This window comes from Ranitomeya imitator, chromosome 3 (genome assembly GCF_032444005.1).
Source record: "Ranitomeya imitator isolate aRanImi1 chromosome 3, aRanImi1.pri, whole genome shotgun sequence".
NCBI classification, from domain to species: domain Eukaryota; kingdom Metazoa; phylum Chordata; class Amphibia; order Anura; family Dendrobatidae; genus Ranitomeya; species Ranitomeya imitator.
Genome location: NC_091284.1, coordinates 680,528,760 through 680,552,568, shown reverse-complemented (window position 1 = coordinate 680,552,568; position 23,809 = coordinate 680,528,760). Strand labels below are relative to the sequence as shown.

Below are 23,809 nucleotides of genomic sequence, written 5' to 3'. Positions count from 1 at the left end.
GTCTTTTTAATGCTATCATGGCGAAAGGTAATTCATTTCCATCTACTGCTCCATTAGGGATATTTGCCTAAATACTGACACGCTATTTTTGGGTAACACGTTACCTAGCTGTGTATTTATTGATACATCTTTTTGTGCAATATTTTGCTTATCCATGCATAAATTGATATTCACTCCCCAATTTTTTAATATATGCTATGACATCTACAGTATATGTGTATGACATTATGCCATTAGTATTTCTTCATATAACAGTATTACATTAGATGTGCCGCAGATGTATAACTCTGTTACACAGTGATCCCTGATCCCTTACATGGGTTTTCTTTTCTCTACTTCTATATTACGGTATATGAATAGAATTTTATAGATTTTTTTATTGTATTACTAAATTACAACATTTATTTACTTTGAATTATTATGACTCCCCTTGACTCCCCATCTTTATTGTAGGTTCTTGTTACTTATTTCTATTCTGGGGTTTGTGTAATCATTCTTTCAGCACACGTTTGGTTTTTAATGCCTTTAATATTTTAGCTGATTGATACCTGTAACTGCACAAATCATAGTTAAATGTGTCCTCTTAAAACAGATATTCATAACATCTCCATAAGATATTCCATAAATGTTTTAATAGATACAGGTCCTACCTCTTCTTTCTCTGTGGCCATGGCACCAGTTGGAACAGGGAATTGGGAGACCTCTTTTCTCGAGATTCTAGAAGTGTAGGACTCTTATGAACTAGACATTTTCAGGATATCCTGTACATTTCCTATAAATTACCCCTTTAGCTATGATTTACCATGTGAGTGGACACCTTTAAAGTGAGGCTCTGCCTTTGGTAACATTTCAAATAGTACAATTAGTTAATCTCTGGTCAAAAAATACTTTCATAAAGCATATTGTTAGCTATAATTACTTTTAGAATATCTAGCTTTATAAAACTATATTACTAATAAATTCTCTTTAATTTTAGGTGCATGATGAATGTGTTTCCATGATTTCTCCTACGTGCGACGGTGGTGTCTTGCGGGACCACATATTACCTCCTTCCTCCATTTATCCTGTAATCTTGGTGGGTTTGTCATTAGATTTTAGTAGATGCTATTATTTCTATTGAAGTTATACAGTCTATAACATCCCTGTCTAGGTAGGCATTTCATATATCTATTCTATTCAGTAACTGTTACCTTTATTTACTAATGGCTTGTGCATACGTTGCAGATTTGGTGGATTTTTCCCATGCAGATTTGCCAACAAATCCTGAAGCAATCCTGATGCCAGCAAAGTGAATGATAAACCTGAAGTGTCCTGCACCCGTTGCTTAGTTGTGACTTGCAGATTTGGTGCAGAAAATAATTTGCTGCATGTCAGTTCTCAGTGCGTTTTTGCCTTGTGCTTTTCACCATTGACTTCACTCAAATCAGTCAAAAAACGCAAGGAAAAAAGCATCAAAAACGCGCTTTTTACAGCTGTGTTTTTCCTGCCAAGAGATGCAGAAATTTCTGCATGCATTTACTTAACGTGTGCACATAGCCTAAAAATCATTACATTTTTATACACATGTTGTCCTTAATGCACATGCTAATGTGACGCCCAAGAGACCGGGATACCCAGCACCGGACCAATGGGGTCTGTCTCTTGAGGGGGATGTCACGGGTGGCTTGACCCGGTGCTGTGGCCTCAGGCAATGCACAGTGTAAGGGGTATCGTGAGGGGACAGGCACTTACTTGATCAGCAGCAGGTTCTCCCAGCGGCGATGATCCCGATCCTGGATAGATGGCTATTGTCCAAATGAAAGACTGAGGCACTGAAACATTTAACCAGTTTACTTTAACATAAAAGGATTTACAACCAGTCCTGTCACCGGAGTCTGTATGGGAACTCTGAGTTACTTTGACCCTGCCGGGGTCTTCGCCTCTTATTGTGCGCAATTTCTGTGTGGCCCTGCTGCTGTATGTGAACTGGCTGCCGGCCCAATCTGTCCCCTCCGGGTCCTGGTTCGACGGGCAACCCGAGTCCTTTTATCGGCTTACCCCCCTCTGGGAGTACCGCTGAACTCTGTGTCTGTTGCTGCGTCCGGCCCTAGTGAAGCTGATATCACCTCACGTTTTTCCGGTTGCTGTATTATATATAATGAATACAGCCACGGATCCGGTATCCGTCTTTGCGCCTGTTCTGGGTAGTGATTAATGCTACCCGGTTCTCACAATGTCCCTTTTCTCTGTCCCTCTTCTCCTCAGGCCGGTGATTTGGGCCTGGAAACCGTCATAGGGCTGTTAGAAATTCAGCTGTATGACCTCTCACTTTCAGCTCCTTAGCCCAACTGCCATTTCTTCTCTCAGACCAGAATGGATTAAGGGGAGTCTCTGGAGCTCCCCCTTCTGGCCGGAGGTGGTAGTGCAGTTTTGCTATTTTAGTATTTGTGTCTAGTGTCAGTAACTATTTTTGTGGCAAATACCCCTAGGGGTGCCACATTCCCCCTTAGTTAAGAACAGTACTCCGGGACTGTGGGACGATAACATTTTGAAATAACAATTAATATGTACAGAGTCTTAAAAATGAAAAGTTACAAAAACCACTCAAGGGAACAAAAATAGAGTTCTGTAAAAAGTCACTTCAAATAGCGTCCATTAATACAGTTCTACCCTTGAAGGTACTCAATATAAAGTCTAAAGAAAGTTCAAAAAGAGCAAAAAGCAAAGTTCAAAAAGCAGTCTTTCCGGAGCTTTGATTTAGTGCCTCCGGGCTGATAACAAGTTCAAGAATATGCAAGAAGTTCATACAGACAAGTCTCTGTAGGTACTGGGCTTAAACGTTGCAGAATAATAACAATGACTATACTACATTTTCTGTTTAACTATATACGGCATAACATATATACAATTCACATTATGAGCTTTATAGTTGGTAATCTGCATACCTGGCCGGTAATTGACCCTGGGTACTACGCTGTGATCTACGTAATAGCGGTATCTCTTCATGTGGTGTACTACTGTCTACTGCGGATGTAGTATCTGCCTGCTCTGCTAAAGATAATTCCATGACTATGGAGTTGGCAAGTCCACCGTGAATGGGATTACTCTGATCAGGAATCTGTTCTTCCTGGCCTGGAACCTCCTGTAGTACGGGGTCAGCCTCTTCCTGTCTTGGGACTTCTGGTATTGGGTTCGGTGTTGGATAAAAGGCCACCATGGGAACCACTACTGCACCATGGTATGTTAGTAGGGTTTTGGGAAAGTCTCCTATACAGGTGTGATACATTTCCTCTTCTTTTTCCTTTACTGGTTGAACCTGTATGGGTTGAATAACTTCTGGTTCTGGCTGGACAACTTCTGGCTCTTTCAATGCTTCTGGACACAATTTAAGATTGTCTCTTGACACTAGTACAGATGTTAAGCCTCCGTTTTTGCTAATGAGACACATTTTAGGATTATCCATTCTTGTTGGTAAAACTGTGTAGGGTACGGCTTCCCACTGATTGTCTAGTTTATTGGTTCGACGGTTTCTCTTGAGCACTTTTTCACCCGGTCTTAAAGGGGTCGCTAGAGCATTCTGGTTGAAAGTTCGCTCTTGTCTTTCTCTAGTTTGCTGAAGGCTTCTTTCCACACTCTCTTGCACTTGGCGATACTGCTTTTGCCGTAGGATATCCCAATTAGAGTCTTGAACTTCTGCGTCTGGTTTCAGAATTCCCATTTCTAGATCGATTGGTAATTGGCCGGGTCTTGCACGCATAAGGTAAGCTGGGGTGCAGTTGGTGGAGCTCACCGGGACATGATTATACAGATCCACCAAGTCAGGCAATTTCTCTGGCCATTGATTCCTTTCTGTCTCAGGTAAAGTCTTTAGTAGGTCTATTACAATATGGTTCATCTTCTCGCATAAGCCGTTTGTTTGTGGATGATAGGCCGTCGTCCTGATCTTTTTGCAACCATACAGATTACAGAATTCTCTGAAGATCTCTGATTCAAAGGCTGTACCTTGGTCGGTGAGAACCTGTTCCGGATATCCATGGGGTCTACAAAAGTACGTTTGGAACGCTTTGGCTGCTGTTTTTGCTGTCAGATCTTTTACGGGTACTACTACCAAGAAGCGTGAATAATGGTCCACGATGGTCAAGGCATAGACATAGCCGGACCGGCTTGGTATTAACTTCACGTGGTCTATGGCTACAAGTTCAAGTGGTTGTTTGGTGATTATGGGCTGCAGTGGTGCTCTTTGGTTCTTTTGATCGTTTCTTCTGAGGTTGCACGGGCCACAATTTCTGCACCACTGTTCGATTGATTTTCTCATCCCGACCCAATAAAATCTTTCTCTTAGAAGTACTTCTAACTTTTTACAACCAAAGTGACCAGCACCATTATGGTAAGCTTCGAGGACCATCTTGACATCTTGTTTAGGCACGATAATCTGCCAAACCAATTCATGTGTTTTCGGATTGGTGTACCTTCTACAGAGCTTCCCTTGATACAGGAACATTTTGCCTCTCTCTTTCCAGAGTTGATGCGTCTCTTCTGGGGCATCCTCATCGGGATATGCACTTTGCTCAGTTAACAGTTCCTTCACCAACTTCACAGCCGGATTGCTGTCTTGGGTGTCAGCCCATCTATGGTGTGCTAACGGATTAAAATTCACCTCTTGTTGTTTCTGATAGGTACTTGACTGATGATGTTTTGCCTTGGGATGATGGAAGGCTGGTAGTTCAATTTCTTCAAGCTCCCCCGTTTCTTCTTCTACATCTTTCAAGTGTGGCATCCGGGATAGGGCATCGGCATTTCCATTCTTGCGACCTGCTCGATACTTGATCTTGAAGTTGTAATTAGATAACCGGGCTATCCATCGCTGTTCTAACGCACCTAATTTGGCTGTGTCCAGGTGGGTCAACGGATTGTTGTCAGTATAGACAATAAATTCTGCAGCGGCCAGATAGTGTTTGAAACGTTCCGTCACAGCCCAAACTACTGCCAGTAGTTCCAATTTGAAGGAGCTATAATTTTCTGGATTTCTTTCAGTAGGCCGGAGCTTTCTACTTGCAAAGGCGATGACTTTCTCCCGACCTTCTTGCTTTTGTGACAGCACCGCTCCTAGTCCCACATTACTGGCATCGGTGTAGAGGATGAAAGGTTGATGGTAATCTGGGTATGCCAGAACCTCTTCTCCGGTTAGTGCCTTCTTTAGTTGTTCAAAGGAGTCTTCCCTTTCGTCGTTCCACTGGAAAGGAGGGTTTCGGTTTGAAGGTTTCTTCGTCTGCCCTACCAAGGCGTCTTGCAAGGGTGCTGACAACTTGGTAAATCCTTTTATAAATCTGCGATAGTAACCCACCAATCCCAGGAATTGCCTCACTTCTTTTGCGCTGGTAGGTCTCGGCCAATCCCTTATGGCGGTTATTTTCTCGGGATCCGGTGCTACTCCCTCCGAACTCACGATGTGTCCCAGGTACTGTACCTTTGGCTTGAGAAGGTGACATTTGGATGGCTTGATTTTCATGCCATACCTGGATAAGGCTTCAAACACTTCTGCCAAGTCTTTTAAGTGTTGTTCGTAAGTCTTTGAGTAGACGATCACATCATCTAGGTACAGGAGGACGGTCTCGAAGTTCTTGTGTCCGAGGCAGCATTCCATCAGCCGCTGGAAGGTACCGGATGCATTGCAGAGTCCGAACGGCATGTGATTAAATTCACTTAGACCCATTGGTGTGGTGAATGCCGTCTTTTCCTTATCTCTCTCAGCCACAGGGACTTGCCAATACCCGCTTGTTAAGTCTAAGGTGGAAAAATAATTAGCAGATTTCAAAGCAGTCAAGGACTCTTCTATCCTAGGCAAATGGTAGGCATCTTTATGGGTGATGTTATTAATCTGCCAGTAGTCTACGCACATTCTCATAGTTCCATCTTTTTTTTTGACAATCACTAGAGGGGCCGCCCAGGGGCTACAGCTGTCTCTTATTACCCCGGCCTGTTTCATTTCCCTCAGCATATCTTTTGCACATTGATAGTGAGCGGGCGGTATGGGTCTATATCTTTCTTTTATTGGGGGATGGTCACCTGTGGGGATTGTGTGTTCTACCCCTTCTATCCGTCCGAAGTCCAATGGGTGTTTACTGAAGACTTGTTCATATTCCGTCACTAGCCTATACACCCCTTGTTTTTGATGGGTAGGTGTTGAATTTATGCCCACGTGTAGCTGTTGGCACCAATCCTCCATTTCTCCATCTGAGCCATTGCCTTCCACCTGACAGGTTGGTTCTAAGGGCTCAATGGTTGTGATGGCATTGTTGTCAACAGTATATAGCTTTGCCATTGTAGCATACCTTGGCAAAGTGACCTCTTCCTCTCCACAGTTCAAAAGTCGTACCGGCACTCGTCCCCGGTGTACCTCGACTATCCCTCGTGCTGTGAGTATAGTGGGCCTGCTGTCGGTGTACACTGGTTCTATTAAGGCTTGATAATCTCGTCCCTTAGTACCAATGGCTGCTCTACACCATACCAGCATTTCTGTTTTTGGTGGGATTACAATAGACGTTGAATCACTTACCCTCACACTGCCGATTTCTCCACCTGCAACTTCTACCTGTTGCCTTAACATCAATACTTTTATTTCCCTCTGGAGAACTCTCTGCTGGCAGGATTGGGCAGTTTCAGCAATTTGCTGTAAGACAGACATGACTTCGGAAAAGCAGTTCTCTAACACATTCATTCCTATCAATACAGTTGGTTCACAGTTCCGCCGGTCAACATCAACAACAATTATACCCTGTTTCTTCAATTCTACTTTACCAATCTTTATGGTCATCTCCCTGAATCCTAGTTTCGGTACCAACTTACCATTACTGCACCATATATCTAGTTCAACATCAGAGGGCCCTTTATCAATATCTGCATCAGCCCAGTACCTCTTATAAAGGATATACGGTATAGATGAAATCTGGGAACCTGTGTCCAGCAAAGCGTTGAGGGGCATTCCGTCCAGCATGATAGGGATAATGGGTCGTCCTCCGATGTACCTGTCGTGCCAGGGTGTTGGGCCTTGAAAGTTCATTCCTGCGAAGCGGCCCGCATTCCCAGAGGATTCCCGTTTAAATCACAATCTCGTGCAAAGTGGCCTGGCTGCTGGCAACGGCGGCAAATGGGCTGTCCATCCGGTTGGTAGCGGTCGCGGGGTCTTCCTCTCCATGTCGGGTATCTCCGGGGTCTCATCCATGGAACACCTTCTCTACGGTTTGACAACTCCATCTTGGGTCCTCTCATCTCCTGCATGGTTTTAGCTATTGAAGCAACAACATCAGTTAAAGAGTCAAGCTTTTGTTGAAGAGCCTCATTAGTACTGGGCCCCAGGGGCTTAGCAATGGCCCCGGACATAGCTGATGTCACTGGTACTCCATGTTGTTGAGGAGCCTCTGCCATGAGTTGCGCAGGCTCCTGATCCCGAGGTGCCTCTGCCAGCTGGAGACGTATAACGCTCTCCTTTAATTGGGCAAATGTCAATTGAGGGTTCTTAAAAACAAGCATGCTCACATGCCCCCGGTGAGAAGGGGTGTAGAGTCCCTCAATAAATTGATCTCTTAGCAGTTTATCCGCTCCGGTGTTAAAAATGGGTTCAGCCAGCGTAAGTGATTTAAGGGCTTCCTGCAGGTTTAAGGCAAAGTCTCTCACGCCCTCATTAACTTTTTGTTTGCAATTAAAGAATCGTACTTTAGCTTTGCTGCTGGCAGTGGTTTCAAATGTAGCTTTTAATCCAGCAAATATGCGTTCAACAGTGCCTTTTAGATCAGCTGCCCATGCTGTGACTTCTCGCTTAGCATGGCCACTTAACGGCATCATCAGGAGACTAACACGCTGGACTTCACCCACAGGGAACATGTCAAAATGGGCCAGCATCTTTTCTCTGAAATCGTGAAGGGTATTAGGCTCACCTTCATACATTGGAAGCCATGGGCCACCCGGGGTATATGGCATCAGCACCGGCATGATGGGCGCCACTCCTTGCACCGCTGCGCTACCGGACTCTCTATCGACATTCTGTCTTTCAGCTGCATTAGTGTCGCCGGGTGCTGCGGCGTCTCCGTACTGCGACATACTGTGCCCCCTTAGTTAATCCGGACCCTTCCGGTCCTCCGCTTCCGTCGGGATAGTGTAGATTCGTTCCGCTGTGCAGCAGGATCAATTTTCCCCTTGCTCTGACGTCAGAGCGCTCAGCTTGGTGCCGCCCACAATGACACGCCCCCTGCTGCTCCCGCCCGCCGCGCGCTCTGTAATGGTGGATTCTGAAGTTTTTCAGTTAGACTGGGGCTCAGGTGATGGCGTAGCTCAATAAACAGTCTCGTGCCTAACGGTTATGAAGTGATTACCTCAGGGGATGGCGGCCATCTTTACTCCATTATAACCAATGGGGAAAAGTCACTTTCAATAGTTTTCAATGGGGAATGGATTTTTCTTTAATTAAGTCAATTTTCAAGATTTTTCATCCAAGTTTTCACAGTTTTGGGCTCCAATCACGGCACACAATACCCGGTATACGGGCTGGCTAGATCCTGTTCGTGACGCCAATTGTGACGCCCAAGAGACCGGGATACCCAGCACCGGACCAATGGGGTCTGTCTCTTGAGGGGGATGTCACGGGTGGCTTGACCCGGTGCTGTGGCCTCAGGCAATGCACAGTGTAAGGGGTATCGTGAGGGGACAGGCACTTACTTGATCAGCAGCAGGTTCTCCCAGCGGCGATGATCCCGATCCTGGATAGATGGCTATTGTCCAAATGAAAGACTGAGGAACTGAAACGTTTAACCAGTTTACTTTAACATAAAAGGATTTACAACCAGTCCTGTCACCGGAGTCTGTATGGGAACTCTGAGTTACTTTGACCCTGCCGGGGTCTTCGCCTCTTATTGTGCGCAATTTCTGTGTGGCCCTGCTGCTGTATGTGAACTGGCTGCCGGCCCAATCTGTCCCCTCCGGGTCCTGGTTCGACGGGCAACCCGAGTTCTTTTATCGGCTTACCCCCCTCTGGGAGTACCGCTGAACTCTGTGTCTGTTGCTGCGTCCGGCCCTAGTGAAGCTGATATCACCTCACGTTTTTCCGGTTGCTGTATTATATATAATGAATACAGCCACGGATCCGGTATCCGTCTTTGCGCCTGTTCTGGGTAGTGATTAATGCTACCCGGTTCTCACAATGTCCCTTTTCTCTGTCCCTCTTCTCCTCAGGCCGGTGATTTAGGCCTGGTAACAGTCACAGGGCTGTTAGAAATTCAGCTGTATGACCTCTCACTATCAGCTCCTTAGCCCAACTGCCATTTCTTCTCTCAGACCAGAATGGATTAAGGGGAGTCTCTGGAGCTCCCCCTTCTGGCCGGAGGTGGTAGTGCAGTTTTGCTATTTTAGTATTTGTGTCTAGTGTCAGTAACTATTTTTGTGGCAAATACCCCTAGGGGTGCCACATTAACCCCTTTCTGCCATTGGACGTAATATTCCGTCCATGTGGGGTGGGCCTTAATTCCCAAGGACGGAATATTACGTCCAGCGCGATCGGCCGCGCTCACGGGGGGAGCGCCGCCGATCGCGGCCGGGTGTCAGCTGCTTATCGCAGCTGACATCCGGCACTATGTGCCAGGAGCGGTCACGGACCGCCCCCGGCACATTAACCCCCGGCACACCGCGATCAAAGATGATCGCGATGTGCCGGCGGTGCAGGGAAGCATCGCGCAGGGAGGGGGCTCCCTGCGGGCTTCCCTGAGACCCCCGCAGCAACGCGATGTGATCGCGTTGCTCCGGGGGTCTCCTACCTCCCTCCCTGCAGTAAGTCCCGGATCCAAAATGGCCGCGGATCCGGGTCCTGCAGGGAGGGAGGTGGCTTACCAAGTGCCTGCTCAGAGCAGGCACTTGGTAACGCTGCACTGCTCTCAGACAGATCGGTGATCTGTCAGAGTGCTGTGCAAACTGGCAGATCACCGATCTGTATTGTCCCCCCCTGGGGCAAAGTAAAAAAGTAAAAAAAAAAATTTCCAAGTGTGTAAAAAAAAAAAAAAAAAAAAAAAAAAATCCTAAATAATGAAAAAAAAAATATATATATTATTCCCATAAATACATTTCTTTATCTAAATAAAAAAAACAAAACAATAAAAGTACACATATTTAGTATCTCCGCGTCCGTAACGACCCGACCTATAAAACTGGCCCACTAGTTAACCCCTTCAGTAAACACCGTAAGAAAAAAAAAAAAAAAACGAGGCAAAAAACAACGCTTTATTATCATACCGCCAAACATAAAGTGGAATAACACGCGATCAAAAAGACGGATATAAATAACCATGGTACCGCTGAAAGCGTCATCTTGTCCCGCAAAAAACGAGCCACCATACAGCGACAACAGCAAAAAAATAAAAAAGTTATAGTCCTCAGAATAAAGCGATGCAAAAATAATTATTTTTTTCTATAAAATAGTTTTTATCGTATAAAAGCGCCAAAACATAAAAAAATGATATAAATGAGGTGTCGCTGTAATCGTACTGAACCGAAGATTAAAACTGCTTTATCAATTTTACCAAACGCGGAACGGTATAAACGCCTCCCCCAAAAGAAATTCATGAATAGCTGGTTTTTGGTCATTCTGCCTCACAAAAATCGGAATAAAAAGCGATCAAAAAATGTCACGTGCCCGAAAATGTTACCAATAAAAACGTCAACTCGTCCCGCAAAAAACAAGACCTCACATGACTCTGTGGACTCAAATATGGAAAAATTATAGCTCTCAAAATGTGGTAACGCAAAAAATATTTTTTGCAATAAAAAGCGTCTTTCAGTGTGTGACGGCTGCCAATCATAAAAATCCGCTAAAAAACCCGCTATAAAAGTAAATGAAAAAAATGTATTTATTTCCATTTTCCCATTAGGGTTAGGGCTAGGGTTAGGGTTAGGGCTAGGGTTAGGGTTAGGGTTAGGGCTAGGGTTAGGGCTAGGGTTAGGGTTAGGGCTAGGGTTAGGGCTAGGGTTAGGGCTAGGGCTAGGGTTAGGGCTAGGGTTAGGGTTAGGGCTAGGGTTAGGGTTAGGGCTAGGGTTAGGGTTGGGACTAGGGTTAGGGTTAGGGCTAGGGCTAGGGTTAGGGTTGGGGCTAGGGTTAGGGCTAGGGTAAGGGCTAGGGTTAGGGTTAAGGCTACAGTTAGGGTTGGGGCTAAAGTTAGGGTTAGGGTTTGGATTACATTTGCGATTGGGATTAGGATTAGGGGTGTGTCTGGGTTAGAGGTGTGGTTAGGGTTACCGTTGGGATTAGGGTTAGGGGTATGTTTGGATTAGGGTTTCAGTTATAATTGGGGGGTTTCCACTATTTAGGCACATCAGGGGGATCTCCAAACGCGACATGGCGACCGATCTCAATTCCATCCAATTCTGCATTGAAAAAGTAAAACAGTGCTCCTTCCCTTCCGAGCTCTCCCGTGTGCCCAAACAGGAGTTTACCCCAACATATGGGGTATCAGCGTACTCAGGACAAATTGGACAACAACTTTTGGGGTCCAATTTCTCCTGTTACCCTTGGGAAAATACAAAACTGGGGGCTAAAAAATAATTTTTGTGGGAAAAAAAGAGATTTTTTATTTTCACGGCTCTGCGTTATAAACTGTAGTGAAACACTTGGGGGCTCAAAGTTCTCACAACACATCTAGATAAGTTCGTGGGGGGGTCTAGTTTCCAACATGGGGTCACTTGTGGGGGTTTCTACTGTTTAGGTATATTAGGGGCTCTGCAAACGCAATGTGACGCCTGCAGACCATTCCATTTAAGTCTGCATTCCAAATGGCGCTCCTTCCCTTCCGAGCCCTCCCATGCGCCCAAACGCTGGTTCACCCCACATATGGGGTATCAACGCACTCAGGACAAATTGGACAACAACTTTTGGGGTCCAATTTCTCCTTTTACCCTCGAGAAAATACAAAACTGGGGGCTAAAAAATAATTTTGAGGGGAAATTTTTTATTTTATTTTCACGGCTCTGCGTTATAAACTGTAGTGAAATACTTGGGGGCTCAAAGTTCTCACAACACATCTAAATAAGTTCCTTGGGGGGTCTAGTTTCCAATATGGGGTCACTTGTGGGGGGTTTCTACTGTTTAGGTACATTAGGGGCTCTGCAAACACAATGTGACGCCTGCAGACCATTCCATCTAAGTCTGTATTCCAAATGGCTCTCCTTCCCTTCCGAGCCCTCCCATGCGCCCAAACGCTGGTTCTCCCCCACATATAGGGTATCAGCGCACTCAGGACAAATTGCACAACAACTTTTGGGGTCCAATTTCTCCTGTTACCCTCAGGAAAATACAAAACTGGGGGCTAAAAAATTATTTTTGTGGGAAAAAAATTTTGTTTTATTTTTACGGCTCTGCATTATAAACTTCTGTGAAGCTCTTATTGGGTCAAAGTGCTCACCACACATCTAGATAAGTTCCTTAGGGGGTCTACTTTTCAAAATGGTGTCACTTGTGGGGGGTTTCAATGTTTAGGCACATCAGTGGCTCTCCAAACGCAACATGGCGTCCAATCTCAATTCCTGTCAATTTTGCATTGAAAGGTCAAACGGCGCTCCTTCCCTTCCGAGCTCTCCCATGCGCCCAAACAATGGTTTACCCCCACATATGGGGTATCAGAGTACTCAGGACAAATTGTGCCACAACTTTTGTGGTCCAATTTCTTCTCTTACCATTGGGAAAATAAAAAATTTGGGGCGAAAAGATAATGTTTGTGAAAAAAAATGATTTTTTATTTTTACGGTTCTGCATTATTAACTTCTGTGAAGCACTTGGTGGGTCAAAGTGCTCACCACACCTCTAGATAAGTTCCTTAGGGGGTCTACTTTCCAAAATGGTGTCACTTGTGGGGGGTTTCAATGTTTAGGCACATCAGTGGCTCTCCAAACGCAACATGGCGTCCCATCTCAATTCCAGTCAACTTTGCATTGAAAAGTCAAATGGCGCTCCTTCCCTTCCGAGCTCTGCCATGCGCACAAACTGTGGTTAACCCCCACATATGGGGTATCAGCGTACTCAGGACAAATTGTACAACAACTTTTGGGGTCCATTTTCTCCTGTTACCCTTGGCAAAATAAAACAAATTGGAGCTGAAGTAAATTTTTTGTGAAAAAAAGTTAAATGTTAATTTTTATTTAAACATTCCAAAAATTCCTGTGAAGCACCTGAAGGGTTAATAAACTTCTTGAATGTGGTTTTGAGAACCTTGAGGGGTGCAGTTTTTAGAATGGTGTCACACTTGGGTATTTTCTATCATATAGACCCCTCAAAATGACTTCAAATGAGATGTGGTCCCTAAAATAAAATGGTGTTGTAAAAATGAGAAATTGCTGGTCAACTTTTAACCCTTATAACTCCCTAACAAAAAAAAATTTTTGGTTCCAAAATTGTGCTGATGTAAAGTAGACATGTGGGAAATGTTACTTATTAAGTATTTTGTGTGACATATCTCTGTGATTTAATTGCATAAAAATTCAAAGTTGGAAAATTGCGAAATTTTCAAAATTTTCGCCAAATTTCCGTTTTTTTCACAAATAAACGCAGGTAATATCAAAGAAATTTTACCACTATCATGAAGTACAATATGTCACGAGAAAACAATGTCAGAATCACCGGGATCCGTTGAAGCGTTCCAGAGTTATAACCTCATAAAGGGACAGTGGTCAGAATTGTAAAAATTGACCCGGTCCATAACGTGCAAACCACCCTTGGGGGTAAAGGGGTTAATATTCTGTATCATTTAATAGATTTTCCTATTTTACTTCTGTTACTCTCAGGAACGACAGAACAGCCAGAAGAATCTTATTGCTGCTCCAGAAGAAATGGCCCAGAGCTTCAGTTCGGCAGAGGGTCAGGCATTACGGGTAAGGTGTCTTCAGCGCCATTATGGTGGAGTTACTAGTAAACTGCTGTACTGCACTTTAAATGTCACAAAGATAACCCTTATTACTGGAGTCAGCCTTATGATCAGCTGATGGGTCCTGTTCATCTAAGCCTCGATTATCAACTGAAGTGCCAATGGATGCCTCATTTGGCTATGCATTCCCTGCTGTGGGCACATGTTCATTGTTACATGCTGGAAATTAAAATTAATAGTCATCTATGAAATTCCTGAATGTGTCAGATGCATCGAAAGGATCTCTCATAGAAAGTCACTTTTCACCCTGGTTCATGGAGGAAAGGAGACTCACAAGTAGTAATTCTTTATCTATGACAAACATATGGTTTAATAGAGTATAAGGAAATGGACTGTCTTCATGATAACTAGCGATGAGCGAGTGTACTCGTTGCTCGGGTTTTCCCGAGCACGCTTGGGTGACCTCCGAGTATTTGTTAGTGTTCGGAGATTTAGTTTTCATCACCTCAGCTGAATGATTTACGGCTGCTAGCCAGCCTGAGTACATGTGGGGGTTGCCTGGTTGCTAGGGAATTCCCACATGTAATCAAGCAGGCTAACAGTCACAAATCATCCAGATGCTGCGAGGAAAACTAAATCTCTGAGGAGTCATAAATACTTGGAGACCACCCACGCAACGAGTACACTCGCTCATCACTAATGATAACCCCTAAAGTGGGTTACCCCACAATCAGAACGTATCACCTATCCAAAAATTAGGTGATAAGTGTCTGATTACTTATTGCCAGGACCACCACAAAGTTAGAGTCCTTCATCCCCTGTTTTAATGGAGCAGCAGTTGTGCAAGCACTCTGATGAAAGTTTATGTGACTAATGGAGATAACAGAGGTGAGAAGTTTTGATTGTTGAACAACTCCTTTAAAAAGTAAAGATATTATTGAATTTGCAATTATTATTTTATTTTCAGATTGTACCAATGTCAGATACACACCCTTTACTTGTCTTTGTCAACCCGAAGAGTGGAGGTAAACAGGGAGAGAGGTGAGTGAATTACAGCTAAGTATCACGCATAAAGTAAGTTTTTATTTGCATATGTATTCAGTCTGATTCAATAGATAAATAACAAACTACACAATTTTAAAAACTTGGTTCATTGCTATCTCAGAGTCTCACTGGCCACTATACAGATATCAGAGAAGCTATCTCTCCCCATAAATATTTTGACATTTTACATAGATTTGAGTGTCTATTAGCTATAACTTTCTTCTTCTCATCACATTTTCTAAAACTCAGTGTGGACAAACCCAATCATCTTTCCTCCATCTCCATCAGCCCCCCAACCAGCCCTATCTTTCAATATAAATGTGGGTGCATGCCCTCATCATCTCTCACCTTGACTACTGCAATATCTTCCTCTGTGGCTTTCTGGCTAACACTCTCGTACCTCTCCAGTTCGTCATTAACTCTGCTGCCTGATGAATCCACCTGTCCCCCAGCTACTGCTCTGCCAATCCCTACAGTGGCTTCCAATGCACAAGCGAATCCAGTGTTATCCAACAATGACTGACAAGGCTCTTCCGTCTCCCCCTTACATCTCCAGACTAATCTCCCATTACCTCCCCACACGTAATCTCCTGTCCTCACAAGACTTCCTTCTGTCTTTTGCGTTCCTATATTTCTCACCCAATTGCCTCTAAGACTTCTCCCAGGCTTTCTCCATCCTTTGGAACTCAGGGCCTCAACACCTCCAATTATTATCTCCCATATTTGGACCCTTCAAGCAGAACCTGAAAACTCATCTATGCAATGACCCTGCTGCCACCTTTCTAGTACCGGAGTCACTGCAACCCCTTGACTTACTGTCTTTTCCCCCAATACCCTGTGTATCGTAAGTCCGTGATAGCAGGTCCAATCAGGACCTCTCTGACAGTCTGTTTACTTAAAATGTAATATTTGTTATGTACACATGTACAGCACCCTGGAATTAACCCCTTAAAGGGGTTGTCCACTACTAGGACAACCGCTTCTTGAACTAAATGTTTGGCCCCAATAAAATAAAAAAACTATTCACCTCCCATGTTGGCGCCGTTCCAGCGGTGTCGGCACTCGCGGTCTCTGGGCTCTCGTGCAGTGTTGTGACTCGTGCTCGATGCCCAATCAGTGCTGGTGTCAATGTCCCCGCTTTGCACTGTGCCTCAAAAGTAGTTTTTGACCACATATGGGGTATTTGCGCACTGAGGAGAAATTGCACAACAAATTTGTAGGCCCATTTTCTCCTTTTACCCTTGTGAAAATAAAAAAGTTAAAACTAACAGACATTTTTAGTGGGAAAATGTGATTTTTCTATTTTTACGGCTTTATGTTATAAACGTCTGTGAGCACCTGGGGATTCAATGTGCTCTACCACACATTTAGAGACATTCCTCAAGGGATCTAGTTTCCAAAATGAGGTCACTTGGGGTGGGCTTTCTACTGCTTAGTCACATCAGGGGCTCTCCAAATGCGACATGGCGTCCACTCTCAATTCCAGCCCTTTTTGCATTCAAAAAGTCAAGCTTTGCTCCTCTTCCAAAGCTCTGCCATGCGCCCAAACAGGACTTTTCACCCACATATGAGGTATTGGCGTACTCAGCAGAAATTGCACAACAAAGTTTGAGGTTCATTTTCTCTTGTTACCCTTGTAAAAAATTGGGGGCTAATGTAAAATTTTTGTTAAGTAAAGTTAAATGTTTGTTTTTTAAGGGGTTAAAGGGAACCTGTCAGCAGGATTGTGCACAGTAACCTACACACAGTGTCAGGTCGGCACCGATATACTGAATAAAATGATACCTTGGGTGATCAAATCCGTCTTGTGCTTAATCTTTATTTTCAGTTTTGTGTTAATGAGATTCTCTGCCCTAAGGTGGGGCTGGTGTATGTGGTGCTCTGATTACATATTTATAATCCAGACTGCTGACAGGTCACTGATCCTTCAGTAACCGGCCCCTTAGTTTGCATAATGAATGCCAGCACAAACTGAATAAAAAAAACCCTTCTGCAGGCAGGTGCCCGCCATGACACCTGCTCTACATCATAATCGCATGTTTACTGTGCGCTTAATCCCTTTTGCTTATTTAGTTGAGCGATCAAAAAAAAAAAAGATAAATCAATATGAAAATGGCGCCCGCTGTTCCTGCGCAGTAGCAGTTATCTGTGTGTATAGAGATCTGTTGGCTGCTGTTGTGCAGGTACCGGCGGCGCCATCTTGCTGGAGAAGAAAAACAAAAAGATTTCCTCCTCAAAGATGGCGCCGCCTGCACAGTAGCAGCTCTTGGAGATTGATGATAGCTGCTATTGCGCAGGCGTGGGTGGCGCCATCCTGGAGGAGGAAATCTTTTTATTCAGTATAACGGCACCGACCTGACTCTGTATGTAGGTTACTGTGCACAATCCTGCAGACAGGTTCCCTTTAAGGGTGCTTTTAAAATAAATACAAATTATAATAATAATAAACTTTGCAGTTCAAATGTTATCAATCCTGAGTAATAATAAAGGGCTTCTAAAGATCCCTTTATTGAAGAAATGAATCACTACCTTATATACATCAGCATAAATCCATGACAACTACAGTATATTTTATTATCCCTTGATCATTAAACCATATTATTGGGTTCAATACTTATTATGCAGAACTAAATATACACTTTTTTTGCCGTTTATACAGTTTTATATATATATACGGTTTTAGTGATGAGCGAGTATACGCGTTACTGGAGATTTCCCGATCATGCTCGGGTGGTCTCCGAGTATTTCGGCATGCTCGTAGATTATGTTTTAGTCTCCGCAGCTGCATGATTTGCGACTGCTAGACAGCCTGATTACATGTGAGGATTGCCTAACAAACAGGCAATCCCTGCATGTGTCCAGGTTGTCTAACAGCCGCAAATCATGCAGCTGCGGCGACACAAACTAAATCTCCGAGCACGCCCAAATACTTGGAGAACACCTGAGTATGCTCAGAAAATCTCGAGTAACAAGTATACTCGCCCATCACTATACGGTATATTTAAATATTCCGTAATAACTCAAACATACCTGTTATAATCTTGAATTTCTCTCATATTCACTGCAGAGTTCTTCGCAAGTTTCAGTATTTGCTAAACCCTCGACAAGTGTATAATCTAATTAAAGGAGGGCCTTCACCCGGGTAAGAAAAGACAAGTAAAATTATGCAATTATTAAAATGCATACATTTAAGGGGTTTCCCACAAACAACACTATACCACTAGGATATGTTCCTGTTGGAGAAGTGTCTGTTTGGGCACAGTCAGCTTCCATTTTGCTTTATGGATAAGATATGGAACCATTTGACTCACTTAGACAACATATCCTATAATAAGTTGTTTTGGGGAAAGCTTTTAACACCTAATATCCTGTCTTATAATCTTAAATTTCCTTTTTTTTGTCCTTAGTCTCAATTTCTTCTGGGATGTTCAAGAGTATCGGATTTTAGTGTGTGGCGGGGATGGTACTGTTGGATGGATTTTGGATGCCATTGGTAAGAGCAAGTTGTTTTTTTTCTTTCTTTTTTAAAGGGAGAAAGAACATTACATTTAATAACACCAATGCCGCCAGTGCTATCTGAATTAATATATATCAATTACTTATCCTCAAAGTACATAACGATACAAAATTACAATGCTAAAATAATGCTTTATCAAAGGACACAGTGTTACGATTCTCGACTTGCATTATTATATTTCTACCAGAACAAATTGTACATAATTAATGAAGCATGATAACTACTGCACTGCGAGATCATGCGCTATTTCATAGTACTGGGATCGACTCTTAGATGTGTCCTTAATAGTGATGAGCGAAAGTGCTGGGATAAAGTGTTATCTGAGCATGTGCAGCGCCCCAGAGACCTGGTCGTTGCAGTAATGTCGCTCTGTCGCTAAGGAGGGTGATGTTATGTCTGATTGCACTAAAGGAGTTAACCTGACCAGGTATCACAAGCACACATTACACTTCACACTCTGGCCACTAGGGGGAGCAAAAGGCACTATGTATTAGGCCACTCCTCACACTGGTAAAACTAGGGGTCGGATAGGAAGTTAGAAGAGAACGCAGCCTGGGAGAGTCCAGGGAGGACCTGTCAGGGGTGGGTTCCTGACAGGGGCCTAGCAGAACGAATAGAAAGCAACGGAACCGCGCCTGCACTACCTTGCGGCGGTATCCTAAGAAAGGACACGAAGAGAAGGATATTGTGGAAAGTGAGAAACGAGATCAAAGCACAAAGGAGAGCCAGTAGGAGGCGTGCCCCGAGAACGGCAACATCCTACTGAGGCGCGTAGCCGGTGACCCTAACACCGAGGAAGTAACTGACTCTATGCCTTACTTCAAATACCGCAGGACAGTTGATTATAGGTTGGCTGTCTACCATACATCACCTAAGCAGACATAGGGGGCAAGCATGGAGAGGGGCGTCTCTAGAGTCCCAGAATAGCTCCGAGCCTTCCCGTCAAACGGGTGCGTCCTATCCAGATAAACTTGGGGGACGGAGAGAGAGAGAAAGAGAAAGAACGAGAACAGAAGTTGTGAGGACTATCCCGAATGCTCAGCAGGGAAGAACTACAACACACAGTCGCTAGTGGTAGGCACTGATTTCCACCTGCGAAGGGAACTCTGGATGTGCCTTCGGACCGGCCGGTCTCAGACAGCCCTGTTAACAGTGCTCTGGATTGCGGATCCTGAAGTCTTCAGTAAAAGGTAAAGAGACTGCAACCCTGTGTCCTCGTTATTGACTGCACCTCACACCATTGCCACCTACACTACTGGGAAGCCCTGGGGATATACTTCACCTGTGGGAAGGTAAACCTAGCTGCCGTCACATCACCCCAGTGGACCCCAAGCAGCGTCGGTCGACCTGACCGAATACCACAGGTGGCGTCATGAAACTTTAGCCGACTTTCATCACCTCTTTTATTGGACGCCCCTTAGCAGGGTCACGGGCCGGGTCCAGCCACCGTGACAACCTTAGAACCGAGACAGAGAGGACCGGTACCGAGTAACCCGCGGCCCTGCGTCTGGGGACGCTCCACATGCTCGTGTGCTAACTGAGTGTCTTCGGTGTGCTCAAATACTATGTTAGAAACCCCATGGCTGCATGCCTCGTGGCTGTTCAACAGCTGCAAAACATGAAAGGATGGAACTGGAACATATTTTGCAAGCATGCCAAAAACACTTGGTTAGCACACGAGCATGCTCGGGTAACACCTTATACGAGCACATTCGCTCATCACTAGTCCTTAAGTATAGCCAGGATCATGCAATGGAAGTTGGATATATGATGGGAAAAGATTTGCCTATAGTACAAAAATAAAGCAAAAGATATCATGTCATTCCTTTTCATCTTTCTTAGACAAAGCTAATCTCCCACAAAGGCCTCCTGTAGCTGTACTGCCTCTGGGTACAGGGAATGACCTTGCTCGATGTCTCAGATGGGGAGGAGGTGAGATTTTTTAATGTTCTGTTTATTGTACCATTGGTCAGTAGATATGGCACACCAAAGTACTGTCACCTGGTAGATGGGTGGAAATTATGTCTGGACCCTCTGCCTTTTTAAACTGACTATATTACCATATTTCTTTGTGTATTTACTTGTTATTTATACTGCTATTATGCACAGATCAGCAATAGTATTTTATTACATTAGATATTTTTGCAGTGTTTCTCTCACTTTACTAAGATACCATTGTAAATAAATATCAAAACAAATCTCTAGGGAGGAGGTTTTGGTACCTCCCTTATTAGCAACTCAAAAATAAATAAATGCAGTGAATGCAATTTGATCTTCAGATATAAACTTCTGACTTTTCAGGATATGATGGTGAAAATCTGGTTAAAGTGTTAAAAGATATTGAAAAAAGTTCAATATTATTGATGGACCGATGGAACATTGAGGTGATACCAGAGAACACTGAGGAAAAAGGAGACCCTGTCCCATATGAGATAATCAATAACTACTTTTCCATTGGAGTGGTACGTACGGATTTGTTGGCACTCATCAGCATTTCTTGGGGGACCGGGGACATTTAGGGAATGCGGAGATACAGATTTTCATTGCAAAAAGTAGTGTAGAGTAAGATTATATGATTGTAAGTACCATATCTAATTATTTACCATTTATTTTCCTCTATGCTGTATGGTTGCCAGTTTGACTGCCACATTCACTTCCAATACATAAAGACTCCTAAATAAAATACATTTGAATAAAAATGAAGTTAATAAAGCAAGGAATCTAAAGAATGGAAAATAGTACTAAAAGAAAAACCCCTTTAGGAATGGATGTGTCCATATATATTTTTAATGGTTGATTGTCTTTAAGCTTTTGTTACACTTTGGACTCGAGTCTCCAGGGCTCATTAAAGGGAACCTGTCACCCCGAAAATCGCGGGTGAGGTAAGTCCACCGGCATCAGGGGCTTATCTACAGCATTCTGTAATGCTGTAGATAAGCCCCCAATGTTACCTGAAACAGGAGAAAAAGACGTTAGATTATACTCACCCAGGGGCGGTCCCGCTGCTGGTCCAGTCGGATGGGCATCTCTGGTCCGCTGCGGCACATCCCATCTTCATTCCAAGACGTCCTCTTCTGATCTTCAGCCACGGCTCCGGCGCAGGCGTACTTTGTCTGCCCTGTTGAGGGCAGAACAAAGTACTGCAGAGCCGTGGCTGAAGATCAGAAGAGGACGTCTTGGAATGAAGATGGGAGGCGCCGCAGTGGACCAGAGACACCCATCCGACCGGACCAGCAGCGGGACCGCCCCTGGGTGAGTATAATCTAACGTCTTTTTCTCCTCTTTCAGGTAACATCGGGGGCTTATCTACAGCATTACAGAATGCTGTAGATAAGCCCCTGATGCCGGTGGGCTTACCTCACCCGCGATTTTCGGGGTGACCGGTTCCCTTTAAAGATATGTGCAGACGTTGCGGATTTTGCTGCGGATCCGCAGTGGATTGGCCGCTGCGGATTCACAGCAGTTTTCCATGAGTTTACAGTACCATGTACACCTATGGAAAACAAATTCCGCAGTGCACATGCTGCGGAAAAAAACGCACGGAAGCGCAGTGTTGTTTATTCCGCAGCATGTCAATTCTTTGTGCGGATTACGCAGCGGTTTACACCTGCTCCATAATAGAAATCTGCAGGTGTAAAACCGCAGGTGGAATCCGCACAAAATCCGCAAAAAAATCGCAGTAAATTGCTGTAATTCCGCAGGAAATCCACAGTGCGGTTTACCTGCGGATTTACCAAAATCAGTCCGGAAAAATCCCCAGAGTAATCCGCAGCGTGTGCACATACCCTAATACTGTCATGAAGACGATATGCTCGTTTACTACAGAGCTGTACAGCTTCCATGCATTATCATAGAGACTCTGTCGACATCTGTGTACAGATATATTTTCTCCAAGCTTTACATCATTGCACAGTAATCTGATGAAGCAAAAAGTGACCGCTCCTCTGTATTATAGGAGCTTTGCTAAGTTTAAAACATTTATAGAGAAAATAGACAATATCCGTCAGGAAATCCGCTCCCAACAACTAAGTTCAGTGACTCCCATCCCTCCCCTCATTGCCCCTGGCTCACTCTCCACATTCGATCCCATCACAGAAGAAGAAGTCTCCAAGCTCCTCTCCTCTTCTCGTCCGACTACATGCACTACCGACCCCATTCCCTCACATCTCCTCCAGTCTCTCTCTCCAGTTGTCACAAGTCACCTAACTACAATCTTTAATCTCTCCCTCTCCCACCCTCGACCCATCCTGCACAAACAACTACAGACTGGTCTCCAATCTCCCCTTCATCTCTAAACTCTTGGAGCGCCTGATATACTCCCGCCTTACCCGTTACCTCTCCACTCACTCCCTCCTAGACCCTTCACAGTCCGGTTTCCGCCCCCTACATTCGACAGAAACTGCACTCATCAAAGTGACCAATGACCTTCTGACAGCAAAACGTAATGGTGACCACTCTCTGCTCATTCTTCTCGACCTTTCTGCAGCTTTTGACACTGTTGACCACCCTCTCCTTCTCTCTAGGCTCCAGTCACTAGGCACTAAGGACACTGCTCTCTCCTGGTTCTCCTCCTACCTTTCTGACCGCTCCTTCAGTGTTCTGTTCTCTGGCTCCACTTCATCTCCTCTTCCTCTCGCGGTCGGGGTACCTCAGGGCTCAGTCCTTGGCCCCCTTCTGTTCTCTCTCTACATGGCCCCAATTGGACAGACCATCAGCAGATTTGGCTTTCAGTACCATCTTTATGCCGACAACACACAACTATATACGTCATCCCCTGACCTTACCCCCGCTGTACTACAGAACGCCACTGACTGTCTGTCCACAGTCTCCAACATCATGTCCGCTCTCTATCTGAAACTCAACCTCTCCAAAACTGAACTTCTTCTGCTCCCACCATCTACTAACCTCCCTAAATCTGACATTTCCCTCTCCGTGGGTGGCACCATAATAACACCCCGGCAGCAGGCGCGCTGTCTGGGTGTTATGTTTGACTCCGATCTCTCCTTCACCTCCCATATACAATCTCTTGCCCGCTCTTGCCGCTTACACCTAAAGAACATCTCTAGAATCCGCCCTTTTCTCACCATGGAGACAGCTAAAACCCTCACTGTCGCCCTGATCCACTCCCGCCTGGACTACTGTAACACTCTATTAATTGGCCTCCTCCTCACTCGACTTTCCCCTCTCCAGTCCATCCTTAATGCAGCAGCCAGGGTCGTCCATCTGGCTAATCGTTACTCGGACGCGTCCGCTCTTCGCCAGTCGTTACACTGGCTACCCATTCATTACAGGATACAATTCAAAGTACTTGTTCTCACCCACAAAGCTCTCCACAGTGCGGCACCCCCTTACATCTCCTCCCTCATTTCTGTCTATC

At 44.6% G+C, this 23,809-nt stretch overlaps 1 protein-coding gene across 5 annotated transcripts in view; it reads left to right on the top strand.

The window, feature by feature from the left end:
* Positions 1-23,809, top strand: part of DGKA (diacylglycerol kinase alpha) — a 348,225-nt gene that overhangs the window by 308,771 nt on the left and 15,645 nt on the right. For 4 of the 5 annotated variants that reach the window (XM_069758422.1, XM_069758425.1, XM_069758424.1 and 1 more), the window contains 7 exons: positions 977-1,075; positions 13,792-13,878; positions 14,839-14,912; positions 17,983-18,057; positions 18,323-18,408; positions 20,275-20,364; positions 20,734-20,894. In XM_069758422.1, coding sequence (XP_069614523.1) covers positions 977-1,075; positions 13,792-13,878; positions 14,839-14,912; positions 17,983-18,057; positions 18,323-18,408; positions 20,275-20,364; positions 20,734-20,894 — 672 coding nt within the window. The remainder of the gene's footprint in view (positions 1-976; positions 1,076-13,791; positions 13,879-14,838; positions 14,913-17,982; positions 18,058-18,322; positions 18,409-20,274; positions 20,365-20,733; positions 20,895-23,809) is intronic. The other variant, XM_069758426.1, reaches the window with a different exon arrangement.